This window comes from Moschus berezovskii, chromosome 1 (genome assembly GCF_049115385.1).
Source record: "Moschus berezovskii isolate FMDL1 chromosome 1, NW_MosBer_1.0, whole genome shotgun sequence".
NCBI lineage: Eukaryota > Metazoa > Chordata > Mammalia > Artiodactyla > Moschidae > Moschus > Moschus berezovskii.
In genome coordinates, this window is record NC_142460.1 from 73384057 (window position 1) to 73408592 (window position 24536).

The 24536-nt window shown below is 40.7% G+C and overlaps 1 protein-coding gene and 1 long non-coding RNA gene across 17 annotated transcripts in view; both read left to right on the forward strand.

Annotated features, from left to right (window-relative positions):
* Positions 1–13683, forward strand: part of BBX (BBX high mobility group box domain containing) — a 298700-nt gene extending 285017 nt beyond the window's left edge. For 12 of the 16 annotated variants that reach the window (XM_055418693.2, XM_055418272.2, XM_088836741.1 and 9 more), the window contains 3 exons: positions 929–1126; positions 3131–3317; positions 7892–13683. In XM_055418693.2, the coding sequence (XP_055274668.1) occupies positions 929–1126; positions 3131–3317; positions 7892–7979 (473 nt within the window). In that variant the 3' untranslated portion in view covers positions 7980–13683. The remainder of the gene's footprint in view (positions 1–928; positions 1127–3130; positions 3318–7891) is intronic. The other 4 variants (XM_088836744.1, XM_088836750.1, XM_088836753.1 and 1 more) reach the window with 2 other exon arrangements.
* Positions 13684–19567: 5884 nt separating this feature from the next.
* Positions 19568–24454, forward strand: LOC129550502 (uncharacterized). The gene is made up of 3 exons (XR_008684844.2): positions 19568–19935; positions 20516–20649; positions 23663–24454. It is a non-coding gene; the product is annotated as an uncharacterized LOC129550502 (long non-coding RNA).
* Positions 24455–24536: the final 82 nt, after the last annotated feature.

Below are 24536 nucleotides of genomic sequence, written 5' to 3' on the forward strand. Positions count from 1 at the left end.
TTGACTACAAAGAAATACTCCTAAATGCTAGTTGTTCTCATATCTGCATCTTCCTGTCTTAATTTAAATTAAGCGGGGAGGGAGAGGGACAGACTCCTAAGGAAATGAATACGAAGAGACACAGCATTCCTGACCCATTTGAACTGGGAGCAAGGTCTTTGGTGGCAAATGTGTTTCTTACTCTTGACACAGTGACTAATAGGATACAAGTGTGTGCTATTAAGTGATTTGCTGGTATTACAATTAGAATTAGAAAACCTGAAACTAACATTTCAGGGAGTTCTGCTGACATGTACTTTATTAAATTATCTCCCTAAAGCATATTATCTTGTCCTTGAATTCTGCCAATGGGAGAGTTTCCTTTCGAGCTAGCTTCATCAGTGTTTGCCAGATCCTTCTATTACGCACTCAGTATGCATAAAAGAAGATCAGGCCTCACAGACAATTTCTTTCCTCATCAGTCCAACCTGGAGGTTGAAAGCAAACGTAAATGTAAATTTAAGAAGCACGTACTTCACCTCAGTATCCTCAGAAGGAAAGAAACTTCTTTTATCTACCTCTCCAGACTAGCTGGTCAGAAGGATCTCAAATACTGATCCTGATGATGTGTGCGACTTGTCTGTTGTTACACAGTTTATTCATGTTTACACATACTTACCCACCCCGCACCCTGCAAGATCCAAACACTTAGAAATGTTCCTCCACTAGCCTCTTAGTACAGTATTCTTTTGGGGTACAGAGGGTATCCTATTCTGTACTTAACTTTAAGAAATATTTGTTTAAAGTTATGGTCACTATTTCTTTTTTCTGTCAGTACTTTAAAAACCTTAAGTTCTCATTCAAATAGGTCGGACATTTAGAAATGTTTCCTTCTACAAGTAATGCTTGTGTTTTTGTGTATAACTGTATATGGTTTGTCCTGTTGCAGCCATATTTTCAGAAGACAAAAACACCACAGAGCCTGCTTATAAGGTTAAAAATGCCCTATCCATTCCCAACACTCCAGAGCCAACAACAGTTCAAGAACCCTTGGTGGGCAGCCAAAAGAGAAAAGCAAGGAAAACCAAGATCACACACCTTGTCAGGACAGCAGATGGCCGGGTGTCACCAGCAGGAGGCACTTTGGGTAAGAAAAGGAAGTGCTTAGACAGAAAGAACCAGAGCAAGCAAGGGACCATTGTGGCCTCAGTGGCCAGAAAATGACTCTAAGCCAACTGTGGGTCCTCCCCGAAAAGTAGGTCTGCTCTGTGGGTTCTCTTTCTGCGTCTCCTTCAGAACTGGTTTCCTGTAGACTTCTAAATATACATGTTTTGGTCTCTGTGTTAAAATCATAGGTCTTTTCCCAAGAGCACATCCAGAGTTCCTAGGAAAAAAAGATAGCTTTTAGTACCGTTAGCTGCCTTGTCTTTCTCAGCTTGCACAACCACAGATTCTTATGTAAATTCCCAAAGATCTGAGACTTAAAGTACTGGATGAATCTTAGTTTCTGTTTCACTATTTAAATCATTACAAGCCAGATCATCAGGTATGTAAGCCCCTGAATTAAGAAAGCAAGTATCCTGCACATCCTATACAGCTGATTCAGACCGTGAAAGGAGCCTGAGAATGCTTCTCGATTTCTTGGTTCTCTTGGCTACTTGGTAACCAGATAATAACTTACAATGAATTCTCCATTTTCATTTGTGGCCTGTGGTCTGTTTGCTGTATGGCGGCCTCTGTGGGAATTGCCAGGAGACACCCAGGTTAAGGAATGGTGTCGAGAGTGACGCTGCGCATCCCCCTCACGTCTTGGGGTGCTCCACCAGCAGAGCATTAGTGGTGTTAGCCATTGCCTTTCTGCCTTTCAGTGCCCCTAGCATCTCATTCTATCAGCCCTGAAGGAGGTGTTCCCTCCCCTTCCCCGATCCAGTTTCCAGAAAAAGGTCAAAGGTCCATAGTGACTTCTATAAATAGGAAAAAAATTTTAGGTGAATGTTCTTTGAGGGTGATATTTATAAATATCTGATTTAGCTTAATCTAGTTGGTGGACTCATTGTATGGTAAAATAGCAATTAGAAGTCACTTAATGGATTTTGTGCACTTGTGTTTTGCATATGTAGATTGTTAAACCTTAAAGCATGTTAAAGACCCACAATTCTACTGTTACATACAAAGTGAAGCTCACAGAGGTTGAATTTTGTTTCAGAACATATTGAACTACTAAGTGTACGGTAAGGACTAGAATCTAGTTTTCCTTATAATTAATCTGGCAGGCTCTGTTCTCCTTTCTTATCCATTATGGATTCTGTTCTGTCATTTTCATATTGTATAAGTTGTTATAGCTTCCGTTTTGCTTGTAGGAAGAGTGAAAGGTTTTAGAAAACATTCCCTTTTATGTGGAAAAGCATATAGCACTGTCATGTTCTAATATATGACATTTGCAGCCTTTATCAATTACTTTCTATAGATAAGCTGTTTTTTGAAAAATGATAAAGATTCCTCCCCCTCCTCCTCATCTGTAAGGGCTGCATAATGAAGTACAGTCATTTCCAGCACATGTATTGGTGTAGCATTTCAGCCACCTCTTCACAAGTATCAGAAGGCCCTTTGTCTCCCTTGTAGAAGGTCTTCAAAACAAACATAACAATGTAGGATCTCACTGGGCTTGATTAAACCTCACTGGGATTAGTTTAGGCCATTCTAAGTATTGGTAACTCAGCATAGGAATGCCCAACATTCATAGTAGGCACGCTGTGGCGTCATCAGAGTATTTGGTCAGCTGAGTTTAGCAGGGCCATTTTACAGCATCTCCTGGCCCCTCTGCAGAAGTCCTTTGGGTTTTACTCTGACCAAGGCCCATTTTTCCCCTCTCTCTCCAAGCCTGACCTATTCTTTGACCTTGGATAAAACACAGCTCCTCTGCTCAGCTTCAGGGCATAATGCTGCTCATGGTTGTGGCTGAGTTCAATAAAAGAGTTTTATTCCTATGGAAGAAGAGATTCTGTAACAGCCTTAATATTCCATGGATGACAGAAGTGAGCAGGAAAGCATATTAGCTCATTTCACATTGTCTGGCACTGAGTTTTCTGTGTCCCTTCTCCGGAGAAAACAGAGCGATCCTCTCTCATGATGAATTTCCCTTCCGCTGCAGATGACAAACCAAGGGAACAACTGCAGAGGAGTCTCCCTAAGGTGACCGAGACAGGCTGCAATGACGAATGCTCGCACAGCAGGGAGGCCGCGGAGACGCGGAGCAGCACCCCAGAGATGCCGGCCGTGTCCGCCTTCTTCAGCCTCGCCGCGCTGGCCGAAGTGGCCGCCATGGAAAACGTGCACAGGTTAGCGGTGGGAAGCCTCGCTGCGCTGGGGCCCGGGGGTCCCGTTCAGCTTCACTCCCTTTCACAGAACGTGGGTGGAGACCGTAACATGCAAACCCAGCTCATCCCTTCTGATGTGATTGGTGATACTTTCCACGATGATTGGGGTTCGGGAGACTTTTGTTTACCATGTGTTACTATTTAGCCCTGCGGGAAAATATAAGCGAGTACGCCTGCCAAGAGTTTTACCTTGAATATAGTTTATTCTGTGACTAAGCTTCATTTCTGAAGAGTCCTGAGAGAGCAGAGAGAAGCAGTATAATCTAATCATTGGAGTTTTAGAGGCAAGTCTCAGACCTGGGTTTGAGTACAGCGTCTGTCACCTACAAACTGTAAGGAAGATCTTGAGCAAGAGTGTTCACTTCTCTGTCCTTTGTTTTTTCTTCTGTGCTATGGCTGCAAGTGGTTCTCCTTTCATAGAGAAATACTTTAGAATAAATCTAGTGTCCCAGGCCTAGCACATGGCGACACCCCCACTGAGGATGGCGTTGGTGGTTCCAGCGGAAGAAAACTGTGTGGTTTGGGAAAAAGAGCATCTCACCATCTGACTCATGGCAGGCACAAGGCCTGGATTTATCTTAAGCAACCTGTGTTTATTAGTCATTTATTTCTCTGGGCCTCAGTTTTCTTATCTTCCATTTAGCATAATGATATCCCCAAAGAATCACACAGTTGTAAGGAATCAGACGAGATGAGATGTGAAAGCCTTTTGAACTCAGTAAAGCCCCACAGAAAGTTAATTAAGTTCTAAGTATATAATTGAGTGTTCTATTTAATGGAACATTTTGGAAGGTAAGAACGTCTTCTGTAAATTCAGGTATTTCATATTTTTATTCAAAATGGATTACCCGCAGATGAGTTCCTTTCTTAGGTTTTCAGTCTGCAGCCCAAAAGTGCTTGAAATCCAGCTCAACTTCTTTACCCACCGGTCAGGCACCATTCTCTTTCACATCCAGGTTTAGGAAATGAAAGTCGCTCAGTCGTGTCCAACTCTTTATGACCCCATAGAGTCCATGGAATTCTCCAGGCTGGAATACTGGAGTGAGTAACCTTTCCCTTCTCCAGGAGATCTTCCCAAACCAGGGATCGAACTCAGGTCTCCCGCATTGCCGGCGGATTCTTTATCAGCTGAGCCATCAGGGAAGCCCAAGAACGCTGGAGTGGGTAGCTATCCCTTCTCCAGCGGACCTTCCCGACCCAGGAATCACACTGGCGCCTCCTGCGTTGCAGGTTTAGGAGGCCCTGAGGAGCGTTTTCTATGTGTCTTGCTCTTTACCTGTCATATTACAGTTCTAGTGCTTTCTCACAAATAGCCTCTAGACATTTCCACGAAGTCAGATTCCTTTTCATGTGTACACTGCAAGTGCCTAATAGCAAGTGAATGGGGACAGACGTTGTTAAAGTCTGCTCAGGTCTCTGAGGGGGATAACACACAGACACTTCTCGTGGCGTTTCACAGTCGAGCACAGAGGACAAACTCATAATGGATGCACAAAGAATTAAATATGTGCCTGAGTGTTATTAAGTGCCCTCCTAAATTGTGGGAATAAGAGGTCATATAAGAATTCGGTGGGGAGAGGGGGTCATAATTCAGAGCTCAGGAAGAGCTACCACACTGTCACCCTTGCTGGTGCCAGGACAGGTCACACCTCTGTGCTGTTAACCTCCACACCCCCACCCCCGCCCCCGCGGCGTCCAGTGCCCCAGAAAGCGGCAGCCTCTCCACGCTCACCTCTGCCTCCCTTGCTGCCCTGCGTTCATGTGCAGTTGCTTCCTGCCATCCACATAAGCCCACTTCTTGCCTTTGCACGTCCTCCTCCCCACTGAGCTGCTGCTCCTCCTTCAGCCTGTCTGTCCTCTGTCCTCTTGTCTCAGCCTTCTTCCTGAAGTCCTGCACAATCTCTGTACACACCCCTCTTAGACCAGCTGCCGCTCGGGGCTGTAGTTATTTTTTGATGTCCGTCTCCTTCCAGTGCACTTTGAAAGCAAAGCACCAGTTTTATTCTCCATGTACACAACTTCCTTAGGTCCTGTTACATCAGGAATGAGTGGGCAAATGAATGAGTAACTGCTTAAGCTATCTAAGAGGCACAGAAAAACATGATTTGAGTAGAAGTTCTTCTTTTTTGTTTAATACATCCCATTGGAAAGAATAATATTGCTTATTAGAGTTTTCACTATCAACAAAACAAATGGTTAGTGTTCTTAACATCCAGAAAGACTGTTCCTCCTGGGCAATGTTAGTTGTAACTCCAGCCCGTACCTGTTAAAGCAGAGTTACCAGCCTTCCCTCCATGAACAGGCTTAATGTAATTGTACCTGGGTTGCACATTAATTAATTATTGCTTCGGCATCACCTAGTTCATAATTTAGAAGGTGGTCCACAGAGTTAGGGGTAAATATATATTACTTGCATTCTTGTCACAAGAAATCTTAATATTGGGTTCAAAAACCCAACATAGAAAAACAGTTTTATAAACCACAGGAAGTAGGAAATTGAAATTAACCTTTGTTGAGAGCCTATTTATTTACTAGAAATTTTATAAGAACAGAAGCTCATTAAATTTATTCTTAAAATCAGCTCTGCCAGGTGCATCTTTTTTAGTTACATTTTAATGATGGTACAGGCAGTTAATTAACTCGCCAAGAGCACACAGCTAAACCAAGTCAGGATCTGAATCCAAGTCTTTGAACTCCTGTGTCTTAGCATTTGCTCAAGAGTGCTGCTTATGCAAACATCTTTCCTGTCCTAGAGAGTCCCAAGGACTGTCACTTGACCTGCCCCTGGGAACTGGAACCGCCACTTGGTGGCAGCCACATCATACGTCTACTTGTGCTCAGTAGTAAAGAACCTGCTTGCCCATGCAGGAGATCGAGGAGATGTGGGTTTGATCCCTGGGTCAGGAAGATCCCCTGAAGTAGGAAATGGCAACCCACTCCAGTATTCTTACCTGGAATATTCCATGGACAGAGGAGCCTGGGAATCTTCAGTCCATGGAGTCACAAAGAATCGGACACGACTGAGCGACTTAGCATGCACGCGCACACACAAGCTGGGCTGTCGACCCAGTTTCTCTCTCCCCCTTGCTGTCTTCTTTTTTTTTTTTTACTGTACTCTTCATCTTTCACTTTTTTTACTTTGTATGTCTCCTTTTCCAATACTTATTAAAATATTTTTGGCTTTTGTAATATTGTTACATAGTCAATCTTAAAAGTAAAAAATACCATTTTAATTTCATCTTTCTTGAACAAAGAGTTGAACATATGGAACAGTTGGTTCTTAAGCATCCCCACATGAATACGCAGATTAATCCAGAGGTTTGATTATAACACATGTCTTGTTTTTCTAAAAAATTCCTATATCTTAAGCTAAGTGATCATTGGATTCTGAAATACCAAAATGTTGCATTTATAGATATTTATATTAATTTTCTTTTCTGTGCATCAAGAGAAAGAAACTTGGATATAGTTGTGGAGAGACACACTTTGCATTTTACAATTGCTCCTCTTGTTTTGCAGTATTCTTCTTATTCCTCAGTATTTAATCTAAAGATACTGTATTGAAGTGGTCAATCCAGTGAAGACATTGCTGCATGCCCCATATTTTCAGCAGTGCATGTGCCTTCTTGAGGCTTGGGAAGCCTGTTAGGAAATGTCACAGGTGTGCCCAACCCTGTCTTTTTAGAATGGGAGGCTCTGTAGACTCTACCAAGAAATGTTCTTATAACCATGAAGCCACTGGCATTTTTCTTCCTACTCATTAAAAAAAAAGAATGAAAAATAAACTATTTGATGTAGATCCAATCCAAATGGTAAGAATTTCCATGAATTTTTAAAGTCTTGTCTAGAGTTCTTTCTCCATATGTGTAGATTTTGGCTCAAGATGACTGAATTTTCTCACACACTGAAATTCAGAGTTGGTCTCCCCTTCTTCCCTGTACACTCTCCCTCCATATGCCTTTGAGACTTCTCTTTCAGCAGGAGAGCGTCACTGTTTTCTTTTCATTCATTTTTTTAGTCACAGTTCACCTCTCTGCAGAGGCCGACCCATTTATTGGCCTTAAATTTTGAAATTGGGCCTATTATTGTATATCAAGAAATGAGTCTGAAGGTTATCAGTTAGTATAGGATAGCCTCCCCCTTGGTCAAGTCAAGGAAAGGAATGTGTCCTTTTTTAATATAAGAAGATCCAAAGGAAAATTGCCATCCTGAAACCATCACCCTTGACTGAAACTTTTCCACTTCTTAGGTAATTTCCCCAAATTTGTTGTTGCCTCAGGTTTTGTCTCTACATAGCGGAGGTGCTTGTTTGAGGGCAGAGAGTGTTGTTCAGTTGTGTGAGAGGAATTAAGATAAGAAACCCTTGAAAAATAAAGATGCTTTAAAGCAGTTTTAATTAAAAAGTATAAGTAGTATGGCAGTAGCATCTGTTAAACAAGATATATTGGAAAGCTTTTGTTGGTCATTCATCATCCTCTTATTTCTAATAACACACTCTCAATAAGTGATTTCTCTCTTTTCCTCTTGTTTTACAGAGGTCAGAGGTCAACTCCACTCACCCATGATGGACAGCCAAAAGAAATGCCACAGGCTCCTGTACTTATTTCCTGCGCTGACCAGTGAAGCGCCCTTTAATTGTAAAACATTGTGCTTTACCTACTACCCTAGCCTTGTCTTTACCGAGGGATGCTAGTGAGTCCATGTGGTGGAAAATATAGACTGCAAACAAGTGCTTGTTGCCCTCCATGGCCCAGATTCACTTGAAGCAGAAGATGGTAGCCTGGGCCAGTTTTGTTCTCTCAGAACCCAGAATCTTTGAGGGTGATGTGATCTGTCTGATACTGACCAGAAACGGGATGATCTAGAGCTTTGCTTTCTATTGAAGGCTTTTGATGGTAACAGGTGGTAACTTGGTAAAAGGCTGCCTTTACTGTAGCTCATCCAGCATCTCTTTTACCAACCAGAGAGTGTGAAACTAGTTTCATATATTACCTAGTTATTCTTTCAAAACAAAAAAAGAAAAAGCAAAAACTGACGCACTGCACTAGTTATTATTAGATATTCCTAGTCTTTTTGTACATGGAGATTTAAGTTCTAAGATGGTTTATATAATAGGTTATACCTACATTTATATTGTAGAATAATATTAAAATGCCTGTTCAAAGACTCCCAAGCAGCACGGGCAGGCAGATGTACCATTGTTAGCGGTGTATGCTCGGCCTCGTGGTCCCTATATTCTGCACTTTTATATTTGCCACCAGAGTGGTAGTTTGCTGGCAAAAAGAGAAAGAGAGGAAAAAAAAATTACAATTCTTGCAAGCTGAATTTTTTTTTTTTCTTAGCCTTGAATGATCAAGAAGAATTTGCTTGGGGCAAATTGTGGCAAATATTTTCCCAGACAGGGGAAAAGTCCTGCAGATTACAAATGTTTTCATGCCTTGAGGATTCTTTTTATTTTTTACACAGGGGTCTGAGTAACCAATGGATCGTTCATACAGACAAACAAAAAAAAAGAAAACTATTATTCAGAAGTGACCTTAGTATTACTTCACTATTCTGAACACATTGAAGACACTCACCTCATGTGGACTTTGAGCTACAGACCTTTTACATCCATCCCAGACAGACTGGACGGGTAGCAATTGCTATGCACAGCCTAATTGGCACAGCAGGTTTTTAGAGCCATTTTGAGTTTTTGTGATTACGGAGGTTTTGAGTAAATGGTGAGGGAGGTGTGCCTGACCACAGTGGGACTCGCAGTCATAGATCCACCTGCAAGTTTCCTGTTTCTTTTTTGTGTTTTGTTGCTTTTGAACATAAAACCAACCATACATATGCCAGTGCCAAGTGGATTAACTGGCTTAGAACATTCAACATATTGACTCCACCGCCTGACGTTCAGTGTCTTGTTTCTTAGCAACAGATGCAAAGTGATAAATCAAAATTAGTCAGCGGCTACACATTTTACAGGGTATTTGTTCCATAGCACAAAGTATTTCCCCACTCTTGCATCACAGCACAAACTACCAAATTTTAATTATTGGATTCCAGCAATAATTTTTATTGGTTTTCAAACTGGCGGAATTTTGATAGTGTTAGTTCGAGTTTGAAGCTTTTGAATTAGCTCTCTAAATGGTGACAGTTTACAAGGTTTTATCTAGCTTTCTTATTTATACTTGACTGAATTGTAATGAAGATTTTTTTTTTTTCTAATCGTAATTTGACCTAATAGCCATACAAAAAAATGACTCTATTAGTACTGACTAGGTTTAGCTTTTCACGGTTGTAGATACTACAGTTTCGGTGCTGGAAAATATGTACACCATACTAACAGAATTGGAAAAGGATAGCGAGAATGGGGTTTTTTCTTTAAAGCAGTTAAAGAGGGCAGCAGGACTTTGGAACGGTGTCCTCAAAAATGCATATTCCTTGTGAGCATGGAGGAAGATGGAAGTAGTAAGATTAATCAGAGATTCAAAGCTTAACCCCATTCACATAGAAATAAATCAGGTGAGCAGCCCCAGATTTTAGCATAATGTTTTTACTATGATGCTGTTTTATTAATATTTTCTAAATTTCAAAACACAAAGTAAATGTTTAAAAATTGCTGGGTCCTAGTGTGGGTGGCTGTTGGAGTCTTTGGACCACTTGCTAGCAGTGATTTAAAAATTATTAGCTAAAATCCAAAAAAAATTAAAAATCAACAAAAATCTTTTGGTGCAGAACATGCACCTTGACAATGGTACTAACTCATTATTCTCTAGAACACGTTAGAATAGATCTATTTTTGCCGGAGCCCCCACCTTCCTTCCAGTCCTCCGATTACATTTCACTAGAGTTCCTTAAGAGATTGCTGTATATTCATGGGACCTTTTTTTAAAAAGAAGCGAAACAAAAGATTACTTTTTTCTATGTGATTAATATATCTTACTTGATCTGCTTTTCCTAAACCTCAGTGGCTTTTCCCTTAGGCAGGGGTGGGGGTGGAGGGCAACCTACTGGATATGACTGTTTTCAGATACTTTAAAAAAAAAACTTTTTGTAGAAATGCTTAATTTTTAAGCGGTTAGGCACTGAGAGTAGCAGAAATCCTGCAAAGCTTTATAGTCCTCTAGACACTCGCCTTGTTGTTTCTCTGAGCAAAGTTTTGATTTCAATAATAATGCTTTTCTCATGCCCTGAATCCACTGGAGAGGGGTGTTGGTGTTTTCAGGTAATAACATTTGTTAGCACAAGTATTTCAGACCAACATGTAGTAACTGCCCCCCCCATTTATCATTTTCATTTCACTTCTTGCATTCTTTTTTATTTTGGAAAATCATATTGCTATGGTGTGTACCTTAATCTGCCAGCAAACACCATCTACACTAACATTTGTCCCACAAGCATCCTCGAGAAAAAGTTGTTGCACCTTATGTATATCTCAAGCAAACCAAAATATGATGCTCTTCTGCTTTGTTTTATTCTAAATTGTTGTATCATATCTTTCTGAAACCATTCTGAATCTAGTTGAAATTATCAATATTTATGCTTTTAACCTTAATTTCTGGATTCAAACCTGTATATAAATCTTTTGAAAAACAAAAAAAAATTGTCCTAGCCCTTCTCTGCGATGCTGGAAGTGGATGATCAGTCTCAGATGGAGACGCAGTACTGTTCCAGTTTTCTTTAGCCTTTTATTTATTTAGTTATTCTGGGTATTTTCCTATGTAATTTTGAAGTTTGTAGAGTATATAATAGTAACTGAAGCTACAGCTCTAAGAAGCTGGGTGAAAGAAAGAAAATACTGTAAGACATCCTTTTTAAGTTTTTATTTGTTTGGATAACTATAATGAGATAAGGAAAAAGAAAAATGTCCTACAGCCACATTGAAGATACAGGTTCTTAACCCCAAATTAGGTTAGTTCCCAGATTTTAGATCAAAATTGCTAATTAAAGCCCCCCCCTTTTTTTAAGGATATGTCATACTCTTGTAATCCAGACAGTCTTTTCCCCTCAAGTATTGGAAATATATTTATTTAATTCCATCAGATGAGCTTTCTACCAATACACCCTCAAACCCATGTTGAACTCATCCCCATGTTATCACTGTTATTCTAGTTCCTGCCATTGAAACTGCTGCAGAGGAAAAAAGTGATGGAACACTATGAACAAAAAGGAGCATTTGAACTAGTCTGGTTATTCAGAATCCAACTTGTTTAATCCCTGTTGTTCACTTATCAAGTCAGACGCTACCCTGACTGAGTCCTGGAAAATTTTGTTTGCACTCTGTAGTCTGTGGCTCATCATATGGAAATGTTTGCACCTATGTAAAATCTCAAGCAAATTATAAATCGATAGCAGCACTAGGAGTAAGCTGAAAACCGAATAACATGTTTTGTTTATACAGTGCGGGGTGAGGGCTGGGGGTATCAAGGAAGCCTGTTCCAAGTTTGGCGTTTGGCATTAATGTGAAGCAGTGGGACCATCTGCCTAACTACTGTACGAATCCTATGTGTTCTGAAGACCAGCAGCTGGAGGCCGGCATCCATACAGCAAAGGGGAAACAGCGCCACTTCACCGGGGAAAAGGAATTCACGCAAGGCCTGAAGTCATCATTTGTAAAGGGAGAGTCGGGGTGTGCGCAATGCTGTGAGGAGGCTCACCTTTGATTGCAGTGCTCCACAGACCCCTCAGATAAGGCCAACCCTAATGGGCTACCTCGGCTTTAACAGTTAATTTTAGTAAGTCCTGTTTCCAAAGTTTGTCTTTTTTTTGCTTCTACCTTCAGTGCCACTATTTTCCACTGCAGTGTTTAGACTCACAAACCACCTTCTCCAGAGAGAACAATGTATTGCTGAAAATGGGCAGCAGAAGCCAATGCTTGTATGACATTTGACCTACGAAGTATTCAGAGTGACTGCTAGGTGGGAATTAAAATTTAGCCTTTCCCACATAGGCCCTTGTTTTTGCACCTTGTAAAGAGTGTACTAATTGTTAATTAGGTGTTGCTTTTATTTATACAAGTATTCCCAAAGAATTAGATTTGGATTTTGTTTTTATTGGAGTTTGGGGATTTTTTTTTTTTAAGTATCTTATTTAGATGGACTAACATCATACTTATAAAAAAAAGAAACAGTTTTCAGTTCATCTTACCAGATCTGTCTGGTGATGTATTCAGGATTTGACGGACTGCTTTCCTTTCATTTTGGAAACGATAGTGAAGTTTATTATACCCCATATTACATAATCCTGTCCTTTTCACTGGTGACATCATCTTCCTCACATGATAGAAAAAGAAGCAACAAAAGAGTAAACAAGGCAGATCCATTTGATTCCCCTCACACGCCTCCATCTATGCTTTCCTTAAAAATACATAAATATGCATTTTCTTCACACATACAAAAAAGCTTCCTCTCATGGCCAAATTTTATTTGTGGTGGTATGATATATACTAATAATTGAAAAGAAGAAACCTTGTGCTTAGAACTTTGCTGGCCACTGTTTTCTTGTTGCAGCCAGTGGTCAAAATTGATCCTGCCCTTACATTGATTTTTATGCACAGAACCTAGGTATTGTGAACATTACTACTCTTTCCAAAGATTTTCTAATAGCTTGGGCCAGAAGTGGTTACCGAGTAACACAGACCTAATTCAATGCCTCCATGCCCTCCCACCGCACAGCAAGTCTTACCTCACAAGCTCTAACCTAAATCACAGAGGCGCATGTTTCACAGACTGACAGTGACCTTCCTTTGCCCCAGAGGGGTGGTCACGTCCCCGACACCTCACATTAGTGCCTCAGCTCCTAGCAGCAGAACTGGGGGAGGGGAGGTTTGTGATCTGGAGCTCAGCATATGCTTGGCAACATTTTTCTCATTTCATTAGCACTAAACAAGTCTTGCTCTCAGGAATTTGTCAAAAAGGAATAAAAACCACCTGAGATTCCACATACCAGATTATGAACTTTTCTCACAGGTTTGAATTGCTTACTTACCTGTCAAAAATTAACCACAGCTTCATTTGACCACCGGATCTTAAGTCTGTTGACAGTTTTCAGCATGACCGAATCGCTCATTTTTTTTGCTTTCAGAAATTGGCTTGGTTCTCTTTAGAGTTGGTGTAAACATGCCATGTAATAAATGATTTCCACTTAATGGTACAACAGAATTATTGCTTTCTTAGATGTATGTGTAGTAAAAGTCAATATACACATTTATATAATTTCTTTCTTCAAAATCTTATACTTAATTTGATATTTCTAAAAATTGCACATGTAAGTCATGTGTATAACATGCTAAAGTACTTTAACTGTGATCTTAAAACTGAATAAAAATATTTAATAAAAATTTGAAATATTTTAAAGATTATTTAAATATATATATATGTTTTTTTGGTTCAAACTACTGACCATCGTGTATATGCCTTCAGTATACCATTTCCACTAAAAACTAGTAAGAAAAATACTTTAATACAAGTAAGACCACTCAGCTATTTTAGAATGTCAAATGACGGTCTCCTCGAAACTCTACCTGAGATTCACCACTGTCTGAGCAGCCTTGGTTGCTTTCCCTAACATGTAGAGTAGAGGTCATCCCTACAGAAGGAAGAAGAGCTTCAGTCTGCGTGCAGAAGAGCCACCTTGGAAAGTGTAACCTAAGGACACTGTCTCTTCCCGAACCAGTAAAAGGATTGGAATAGTATCGATAAGACAGTAGTATAAACACAGACCTCAACTTTGCTGAATAGGATGTTCCTAAGACCAAAAACCTTGGATATCCTGGTTTTGGGTTTTTTTTTTTTTAACCCTTTGGAATGGCACATGCGCACACGGTATAAATATTGGGTTGACCAAATGGTTCATTTCCGTTTTTCTATAACATCTTATGGAAACACCCAAACAGACTTTTTGGCCAACCCAAATCCATATATAGTATGATTATGTCACAGCTATTTGCATTCAGACAGATTTGGCTCCAAAGTGTGGGTCTACCCTTTTACCACTAGGTTTCTTAACCTCCCTGAATCACACTTCACTTCCCTAAATGATGGTACACCTTCTTAACACCACTACGGGGATAAAAAGGCAATATATGTGAATATGTTGGTGTGGGGCATTGTAACAAATGCCCATTAAGTGGTAATTGTTACCTATATTTATTCCAACTTGAAGGTTGATATGTTAGTGTATTCAGAGGAGATGCTGCTGCTGCTGCTGCTGCTAAGTCACTTCAGTCGTGTCCGACTCTGTGTGACCCCATAGACGGCAGCCCACCAGGCTCCCCCGTCCCTGGGATTCTCCAGGCAAGAACACTGGAGTGGGTTGCCATTTCCTTCTCCTAAGTATAACTTAATCTTCAAAATGAACTTCTAAGGCCCTGATACCTTGAGGTATGGTGTTTCAGGAGATTTGATGGTATGGAAAACCCATGATAGGTTAATTTCACATAGCTAATTCATACTTGTGTATGTAGTACTGTTTTTTCAAAAGCTCAGTCTGCCTAATGAATTATGTTTTCTAATACTCAGCACACTTCCTTTGCATTATCGAGAATAAAGTATATGAGGGGGAATACCATGCCAAAGAATATAAGTTGAGTTAGAAAAAAGGATGATAATATGCACATGTGTGTGGTTTTATGATCCTACATATATAATTACATCTGTCCTTTTGGGTAGAACATGAAAGGAACAATAACATGGTTCTTACCAGTAAGTGAGCTAAAACTAATACTGCATTTCGTGCAAACTGAAGTAAAATTGTTAATCACAATGTATCAGAAACCTCACCTTTTTGAAATACGGACATTTTCAAATAGATGCAAAGGCAGAGAAGCTAGCATGTTGAGTTCCATGTGCCCATCACCCTGTATCCAGTGCCTGACGTCCTCTTCCCATTTCACCTGTGTTTCACCCATTTTCCACCGTTGCGTTCCCCGGCTGAGACATGCATATCCCAGAAGTGTGGTTTCAGGTATAAATCCTTCAGATACAGTCTTTAAAGCAAATCTTTTGATATACACAAATATTCATTCTATGCATCGCCTCACAATTCAAAAAGTATGTTTCTTGTCCAAAACAAAAGAAATCCATGACCCACTCAGTGCTGGAGTGAAGGTCATTTGAAATTTAAAAATCGCTGGGTACCTCTGTACTTGACCTTTTTAAATTTACACTCTCTAAGCAGATTTTAGTAATCAAAGATGGCTTTTCATAACATGTTATTTATTTAGGTCATGCTTTCTATGATTTTTTTTTCCTAGTTAATGTCAAAAAGGCCCAAATGTTAAAACTTAACAACCATATAAAACTTTTATTAACTTGCTATGTCCGTTACATTTCCCTGCAACCCTGTCCCCACTACATTTTCTCTCCCAGACTTTTAAGAGTGTTCTTGTAGGGGAGAAGTAGAGACAAAATTTTCGAAGAACTTTAGAAGGCAAGTTCCCAAAGACTTAAAAAATCTGCAATCCTGGGTCAACAGGCCAGAAATTAAAGCAAAGTGAAATCCTTTGCTGGAAGAGAGAAAATGATAATTCCTACTTTAAGGCTCAGCTACTTGGAGATCCCTTACCCTAGAGAATTTCACAAAAGGTCATTTTGTCTCTGGATTGTGTATTGCAGAGTCAGTCGAAAAAATGGGGATTGAAAGTTTCTTGAGAATGATGGAGAATGAAAGGGAGAAAGGGACAGTTCATACAAACAGGTCTTTAAAAGTTCAATGTCTAAAAGTGGTTTTTAAAGCCAAAATCAAAATGGTTTTAATGCCAGCATGGAAATACTTCCAAGAAATATACTTGAGTATGTCTTGATTTTTTTCTACTATTGGACATCATATCTGTGGTGCTTATGAAAGACATATTAAACATAAAAATTCGTATCTTCCAGAAATAAAATATGAAGGCACTGAAAGTACATTAAAAGCAATATACTTCGTAGATTCAAAAATAGCTAATAATTTGCTATCTAATATGAAGCATTATTTGAAATATATTGAATAGAATAGTAATACTGATATAATTTTTAAAAATTTCCCCTCCAAGACACAATCTTTGAGATGAATACTGGAGAAATTTAGATGACCTTTTATAAAATAACTTAAAATTTTTACTTCTCCCATGCTGTATCTTGGCTTAGGTATTTATAGCAGTGTATTAAAAATAAAAGTGATACTTTTGACAAGTCCTCAAAAACTGAACCCTTCTTGTAAGTAGAATATGAAGTATTTAATACATGGAATCCTAGCCTCACCTGCATTAAACCTGTATTGTGTGTCAGTCACAATCAGAACTGTGTTGTTAGAATAAATACAATAGAATTACAAACAATATACAGTATACATACAAAAATTACATACAATGTGCAATTTTTATTTATAAAAATCAGTAAAATAGAAGCAGTGCTTCATCCACTTCTCTGTTTCAAAGCCCATAAAAATTAGTTCACCTCACTTGTTTTAGCTCCAAAAGAGTTCTCTACCCATATGGTATGTCCATTAAATTGCTGTCATGCTCTCCAACAATCCAGTCATTCTTCAGTTCTGTGATGGACGCCTGCTATTGGACCTGCTCAGCACCAACAAGGCAGTCTTCTGAGGGTGTGAGGTCTACTGGGTTTAGAATCGGTCCACTGAAATGCAATGCAAATGAAGTTGGGCATGGACCACAAACAGCAAGAAGTTACAAATCCATGTGAAACTTGATAATCTGCAGTTTGAAGACTAAGAAAGAAAATGGGTGTTTGATGCTGTTCTACTTTTTTGTTGTTGTTTTAATGGCATGTGGGATTAGTTCCCCACCAGGGATTGAAACTGTGCCCCCTGCAGTGGAATCACGGTCTTAACCACTGGAGAGTGAGTGTTAGTCACTCAGTTGTGTCTGACTCTGCAAACTCACGACCATTGCCTGCCAGGCCCCTCTGTCTTTGGGATTCTCCAGGCAAGAATACTGGAGTGAGTAGCCATTCCCTTCTCCAGGGGATCTTCCCAACCCAGGGATTTTGCAAACCTGGGTCTCCTACGTTGCAGACAGATTCTTTACCATCTGAGCCACCTGGGAACTTGATAATCTGAATTTTGAAAACTAAGAAAATGAGTGTGTGATACTGTTGTTATTTTTTTTTTAATGGCATGTGGGATCTTAGTTTCCCCACCAAGGTTTGAAACTGCCCCTGCAGTGGAAGCACAGATTAACCACTGGACCACCAGGGAATTCCCTGTTCTACTTTGAAAGAATAAAATGCTTTTAATTTATCAGATCTATGAGGAAGATCCATGTTACAGCATATAATGTGTGTCCCAGGGTATGGAGCCTCCCAGCTACACGGACTCCAGGACTGATGTGCAGTTAGATAGCACATCTACAGCCTTGGCACAATGGTCTAAGGATATCAGAAATCGTAGGGTTGAGAAGCACGGTTTAAGCAGTCAGCCTTAGGGTTGGAGAATTGATCACTTTAGGGTTAGAGAAGTGATCCTGGAGCCAGATAGTAGAATTCCCTCACTTTCTTTTCCTTCTTGCTGGGCTGTGTATCTTTTTCCCACCTGAGTCCCAGCTCTTGCATCTTGCTAAAACAGCACACCTTCCCACTTCCACACTTTCCACTCACAAAAGCTGTTTTCTCTTTTCCCCTTCTTTACTTTCTTCTCCACTGAGAATATCTGTAAGGTTTTTATGGCTGGGTGAATGACTTAACAAATGCCTTTCTCCATGGGTCTATTGAGAAAGATTCTCATTTTTAATGTGTTCTGCCACCGTTTCAATTTGGATCTCAATTGGGCAAGTGATCTTTTGCTAATCCTCAGCCTTTAAAGAGAACTTTACTACAGGAAGAACCTATTCTTATCTAGGACTCTTCAGGATCACTTCCTATGTACTGAAAGCTGTTCCTTTCCTTTTCAAACTAAACATTTACCTCAGCACACCCAAATCAATATTCCCATTTTAGGGATTAATAGTTAAAAGAATCCTTTAACTCCAAATCATCTGCTTTAGGAATTGTCTCTTCGATATGGAAACTGCCCTGTCATTAGTGTCTGAATTCGGAAGTTTTAGAACTTTCAAAGAGTTTAATGAAAGTTCATCAGCTGTCTGTGTGTGGCCCCCAAATACTCAAGTCAACGGGATCTGTTTTCCTAAAAGTCCTCATCGGTCTTCCTCTCCACACATCCCAAAGTATCATGTATGTGTGTTAGTCGCTCAGTCGTGTCAGACTCTCTGCAACCCTGTGGACTGTAGCCTGCTAGGCTCTTCTGTTCATGGAATTCAGGCAAGATTGCTGGAGTGAGTAGCCATTCCCTTCTCTAGGGGATCTTCCCTACCCAGGGATTGAACCTGGGTCTCCTGCCCTCCAGGCAGGGTCTTTACTATCAGAGCTACCAGGGAAACCCTACATCCCAAAGATCTGACTTCAAAGGAATGGGCCACGCGTAAAACATTTCCTAAGCAGCCCTTGTGTGCCAGGGACTGTGACTGAAGCAACAGCAAAGACAAGGGCCCTCAAACACCTGCACCAACCCGCCAGATGGGCACTGAAGTTTGAAAGGGAATGCAGAGGGGTTGTCTCTAGAGCATGCCACAGGCCTCCCTAGGAACACCACTCAAACTGGAATCAGACCAAGATCTTTTTCTTCTGTGTTTGGGCATTTATCCATGTGAATTACTATTTTAGGGTTCCTCTCTCACTCCTACCCACACATCCAATATTCCATATGCCTTCTTTTAAAAAACAAATGGTTGTCTGATCCGGGTGTGCACGTTTCCCTTCCGAGTTGCCTTTGTGTGACATTCTTGCCTGCCACGACCACCACCACCTGCTCCTCAGCCTACTATCTAGTTTAGACAGAATCTGTCCCAGCTTTGAGCCGACTGCAGAAAGCAACGTCAGTAATTGGTGGTGGCAAGATGAACAGAGTCGTGAATTAGCTGACGAATAGTATTCCTGGAGAAGAGCAGGCACTCGTCTACAGTCACATAGAGCCAACCAAGTGGCAAGACTGCACAGCGGGCGGGGCCCTGGAAGATGCCCGCCTCACGGAGCAGGGAACAGATTTTCCCCAAGGGCTCACCTTTCCCTGCTGAGGAGCAATGGCTGCCACCACAGTCCTCCCCGTCTTGGAGCAGAGCCGAGGTTTCTGAAATGAAACGGCTACCAATGAGCCATGCAATTTACACTTCTTGGTCCCTTTTCTTTGCTTCCCAGTCAACTCTACAGTCGGAGAAGGCAATGGCAAGCCACTCCAGTACTATTGCCTAGAAAATCCCATGGATGGAGGAGCCTGGTAGGCTGCAGTCCGTGGGGTCGCTAAGGGTCGGACACGACTGAGCGACTTCACTTTCACTTTTCACTTTCATGCATTGGAGAAGGAAATGGCAACCCACTCCAGTGTTCTTGCCTGGAGAATCCCAGGGACGGGGGAGCCTGGTGGGCTTCTGTCTATGGGGTCACACAGAGTCGGACACGACTGAAGTGACTTAGCAGTAGCAGCAAATCTACAGTAAGGTTAAAACTTTTAAACTTGAATGTTAACCTCATATTAACTCAAACCACTGCAGGCATACTTCGGAGATATTGTGGATTCAGTTCCAGACCACTGCAATGAAGTGAGTCCACATGAGTTTTGCAGTTTCTCAGTGCATGTAAAAGTTACGTTTACACTATAGTTTATTAAATGTGTGATGGCATTAGGTCTAAAAAATGTACATATCTTAATTTTAAAATACTTCATTGCTAAAAAGTGCTATATATCAACTGAGCTGTCAGGGAATTATAGTAACATCAAAGGTCACTCATCACAAATCACCATAACAAATATAACAATAGCGAAAATGTTTGAACTATTTCAAGAACTTTCAAAACTTGACACAGGGACACAAAGTGAGCACATGCTATTGGAAAAAAATAACTTGTTTGACCCAGGGTTGCCATAAACCTTCAATCTGTTAAAAAAAATTGCATTATATGTGACGTGAGGTATGCTTGTACCTTCAAAACTTAATAGTTCTCAGATTGAAAATCAGGCAAAAGTGTGATCCATCTTCATGTAAATTTTTACTTCTGTTTTTTAAAATAAAGCTAATACATTATAGCACTTATATCACAGTTACTACCCCGTATATTTGAATAGAATTATATATGTGCTTCAAGTTTGTTTCACAGCCTGATCCACCTTTTTCTGCCTAGATTTAAAAGAAGACTTTTTTCCCCCAACTGCCCCATGAGCTGTCAGTTGAACTGAACAATCTCTGCTGCAAGGTTGTATAAACCTAATTGTGTTCGTTTCTACAGAGCCCTCTCTTCTTTGTCATCCATACCAAGTAAGTGTGACTCAGTTTATAAATCATTTGCAGTGTCTCCTCTCCATCCTTGCCCTTTTCATACCCGAGCTGGGGGCCTGTTTCTCAGATAATGTCAGAGTTCTGAAAGTCGGGCTCCATCCCAGATCAACAGGCTTGCCATCACCCTGCTGCAGGGCCTCCAGGGAACCAGAGAGAGAAAGGACCAGACAGCTCGAGTTCATTTGTGTACTTTCCACTTGGCTATGATGATCAGCCAGAGAATATTCTCCTGAGAGATGGCTGAGACCGAGTCTATTTCAAATGACTTCAAAAGGACAATGCTGTCATCGCATACTTGAGGAAATTGCCGGCTATATAGAGGAAGAGAAGCCACTTTCTGAAATGTGATAGCAAAGCATAACTGTAAAATGAAAAGCAATTTAAATGTATTACTGGACAAAAACCATTAGCCCAATGAACATAAATAACCTTAGTGAGGAAGGGCACTGTTTCTGGACAACTGCTCCCTTAGTTTGGAGGAAATTTCTCTCTTACTGGAAGGCTTCTGAGTGTCATTAAAGGGGTTGCAACTGAAACATGTTATCAAGGAGTCAGATTTTTTCCACTTGTGTAAACAACCCTATTGGTATTACTGTGACATTTTTGCAGGCAGGGAAGCCAATAACTACTGGTATAACCAGAACCAGGCAATTTTGCTTTCTGAAAGAAGGATTGTCAACTCTTGATTATTTCTCTCAGATTATCCTCGCAGATGCTGCCAAATTCCTATTGACATCACCCACACCATTAACCACTTCATTAAATTCTTTGTGCTGCTAATGCTGTCTTTATTTAATCTGATTCAGCAAGAGCAAGAAGAAAGGGAACTTTAAATCTCTAGACTCAGGAAAGATGCAAGCCTGGAGACCCTGACGCTGCCTTAGGCTGGACCTGAGCATCCTGGTGGGCAGAAATTGGCATGGGGTCCCTGTACATGGGTGTTGTTCATTGGGATTCTCTATAGTACAGAGTTATCATCATGGCTCCTTTACCGCACTAGTGATACACTGAGTTTATGCAGCTTCCTAATGTGCCATGGAACTTCCCAGCTGGTGCAGGGGTAAAGAATTCGCCCGCCAGTGCAGGAGACACAAGAGACACTGGTTCGATCCCAGGGTCGGAAAGATCCCCTGGAGTAGAAAATAGCAACCCACTACAGTATTCTTGCCTGGGAAATTCCATGGACAGAGGAGCCTGGTGGGCTACAGTCAGCAAAGAGTTGGACACGACTGAGCACACACACACACACACACACACACACACACACCACGTGCCATGACTCTCCAGGTATGGTTCCCATCTCCAGAAGGACTGAGACTAGAGTAAGATGGGGATCAACACCCCCGAGAAGACGTGCTCACTGACACATGAGCCAAAATGCAGTCATGTCAGCTCACAGGGAGAGGGTTCACTTTTTCGTTTTGGTATTGTTTGCTGTGGTTTGCTTGTTTGTTCATTTTGCCAAAGGAGGAGAGGGTATTTCAAGGGCAATCACCTTGGACTCTGGAAAAAATATTTGAACTCTTTTGTCTCAAAGTAGCTTCACACCAATGGGATCCAGACCACAGACACCCCAGGAAGGAGGCTGAGACCTGGTGGAGAGAGTTACCCCATGGATGGGAGGAAAATTTTCCCTCTTTTCATCTATGGTCTTTGACTGACCTAATAATTAAATTGATAGATTAACAGGGGAAAACCAAATTTAATTCAGTACATATGAAATCTCATTAAAAAATATGAAACTCAAAGAAGTGACCAAAGCAGGCAGCTTTTATACATTTTCAGTCCAGTTCAGTTCAGTCGCTCAGTCGTGTCCGACTCTCCGCGACCCCATGAATCACAGCACGCCAGGCCTCCCTGTCCATCACCAACTCCCGGAGTACACTCAAACTCATGTCCACAGAGTCGGTGATGCCATCCAGCCATCTCATTCTCGGTCGTCCCCTTCTCCTCCCGCCCCCAACCTTTCCCAGCATCAGAGTCTTTTCCAGTTTAGACAGGTATAAAATGTATAAATGATTCATTTGTGAAGAATTGGCAAGATAAAAGAAGTGTGGACTTGGGGTAATGAATTGGTGAAGAAGTTACAAGTTTTGTTTACACAGCCTTCTGGGTCTCAAATTCCTGTCTCTGGTGGGAAGGACGTCTCTTCCTCCTGTGCAGGGAGGCTACCTTTCACATAGGAGATTTATTTCCTGCTTTCAGGGGAACAAAGGAGGGTCAGAGTGTCCTTCTTGTACTGGCTGTCCTAACTTTAATTTGAAACAATCAGTATGCCAAAGTGGCATGATTTGGGCTGCCTTGTCCTGAATCCCATCACCCATTGAGAGATGTGGGATGAGGATGCTAGATGTGAGATCTCTGAAAACCAGAATCACCACAAGCAGAGAGCTGACATCCCCAGGAGTCAAACAGCCAAGCTGGGAGTAGGGGAAGTTATTTTGTACAGCCCTGTAGCCCCTAGAGAGCACAGGGCCGGCACACCACCGGCAGCCCCCAAATCCCACTGATCGAAGCAAATCTTTCCCCTGTTCTCTGCCCTGAACTCCTATGTGACCAGAATCAAATCACCTTCCCTCTTTGTGTCTATTTCTTTAATGAGGGCATTGTAACATCTACTTCCAAGAATAATTTTGTGGATGCAATGAGATACAACATTTGAACAAGTTTTGTAAATTCTAAAATTCTATTATACTTTAAAAATTAGAAAACTTTAAGTGTATTAAAAGACTAGCCATAGAATGTGAGAAAATATTTGTAAACATATCTGATAAAGGATTTGTATAGTTTGTATATTCAAACTATACAAAAAACTCTTAAAACTCAACAATAAGAAAACAGCCCAGTTAAAAAGTGGGTAAGTGATCCGAACAGATAACACATGGAGGTGACAGAGAATATACACAAGCAAATAAGCATATGAAAAGATGTTTAATATCTTATTCATTACGGACTTGCAGATTAACACGAGATACCACTGTATTCCTTTCAGAATAACCAGAAGACTGACAACACCAATGCTAACAAGAATGTGGAGCAGCTGGAACTCTCTTTCATTGCTGGTGGGAATGCAAAATGGTACAGACACTTTGGAATACAGTTTGCAGTCTCTTACAAAGTGAAACATAGGCTTCCTACATGAGCCAACAATTGTTCCCTAAAGGAGCTGAAAACATAGTCCTGCAAAAACCTGCACATGAATGTTTATAGAAGCTAAACAAACAAGCAAATAAATTATTGCCCAAAACTGTCCTTTGATTGGAAATAGATAAATTATGGTACACTCATACAATGGAATATTATTCAAGAGTAAGAGATGAGTCATCAAGGCACGAAAAGATATGGATGAACTTAAATGCGTATTGTTAAGTGAAAGAAGCCAATCTGGAAAGGTTACGTACATGCTGTATGATTCCAACTATGTGACATTATAGAAAAGGCGAAACTATGGAGACGGTGAAAGATCAGTGGTTGGGGAAGGGTATACAGGTGAAGCACAGGGACTGTTTAGGTAATGAAACTCTTCTGTAAGATCCTGTAATGATGGGCACATGACACTGTGAATTCGTTAGAACCCATGGCATGCGCATCACAAAAAGGGAACTCTTATGTAAACAATGAATTTTAGTGGATGTGTCACAAGTCAGAACAAAGTCACCATACCAGCGCGAGAAGTTAATGACAGGGGAAGTGGGGCCGAGGAATGCACAAGGGCTGGAAGACTGAGAGGATTTATGGGTTTCTCTGTACTTTCTGCTCTGTTTTTCTGTAAACCTAAAACCAGTACAAATAATAAAGTCTATTAATTAAATAAAAATTAGAACATACCCTTTGTGTGTCTGCTTCTCAAATGTCACCAAAATGGA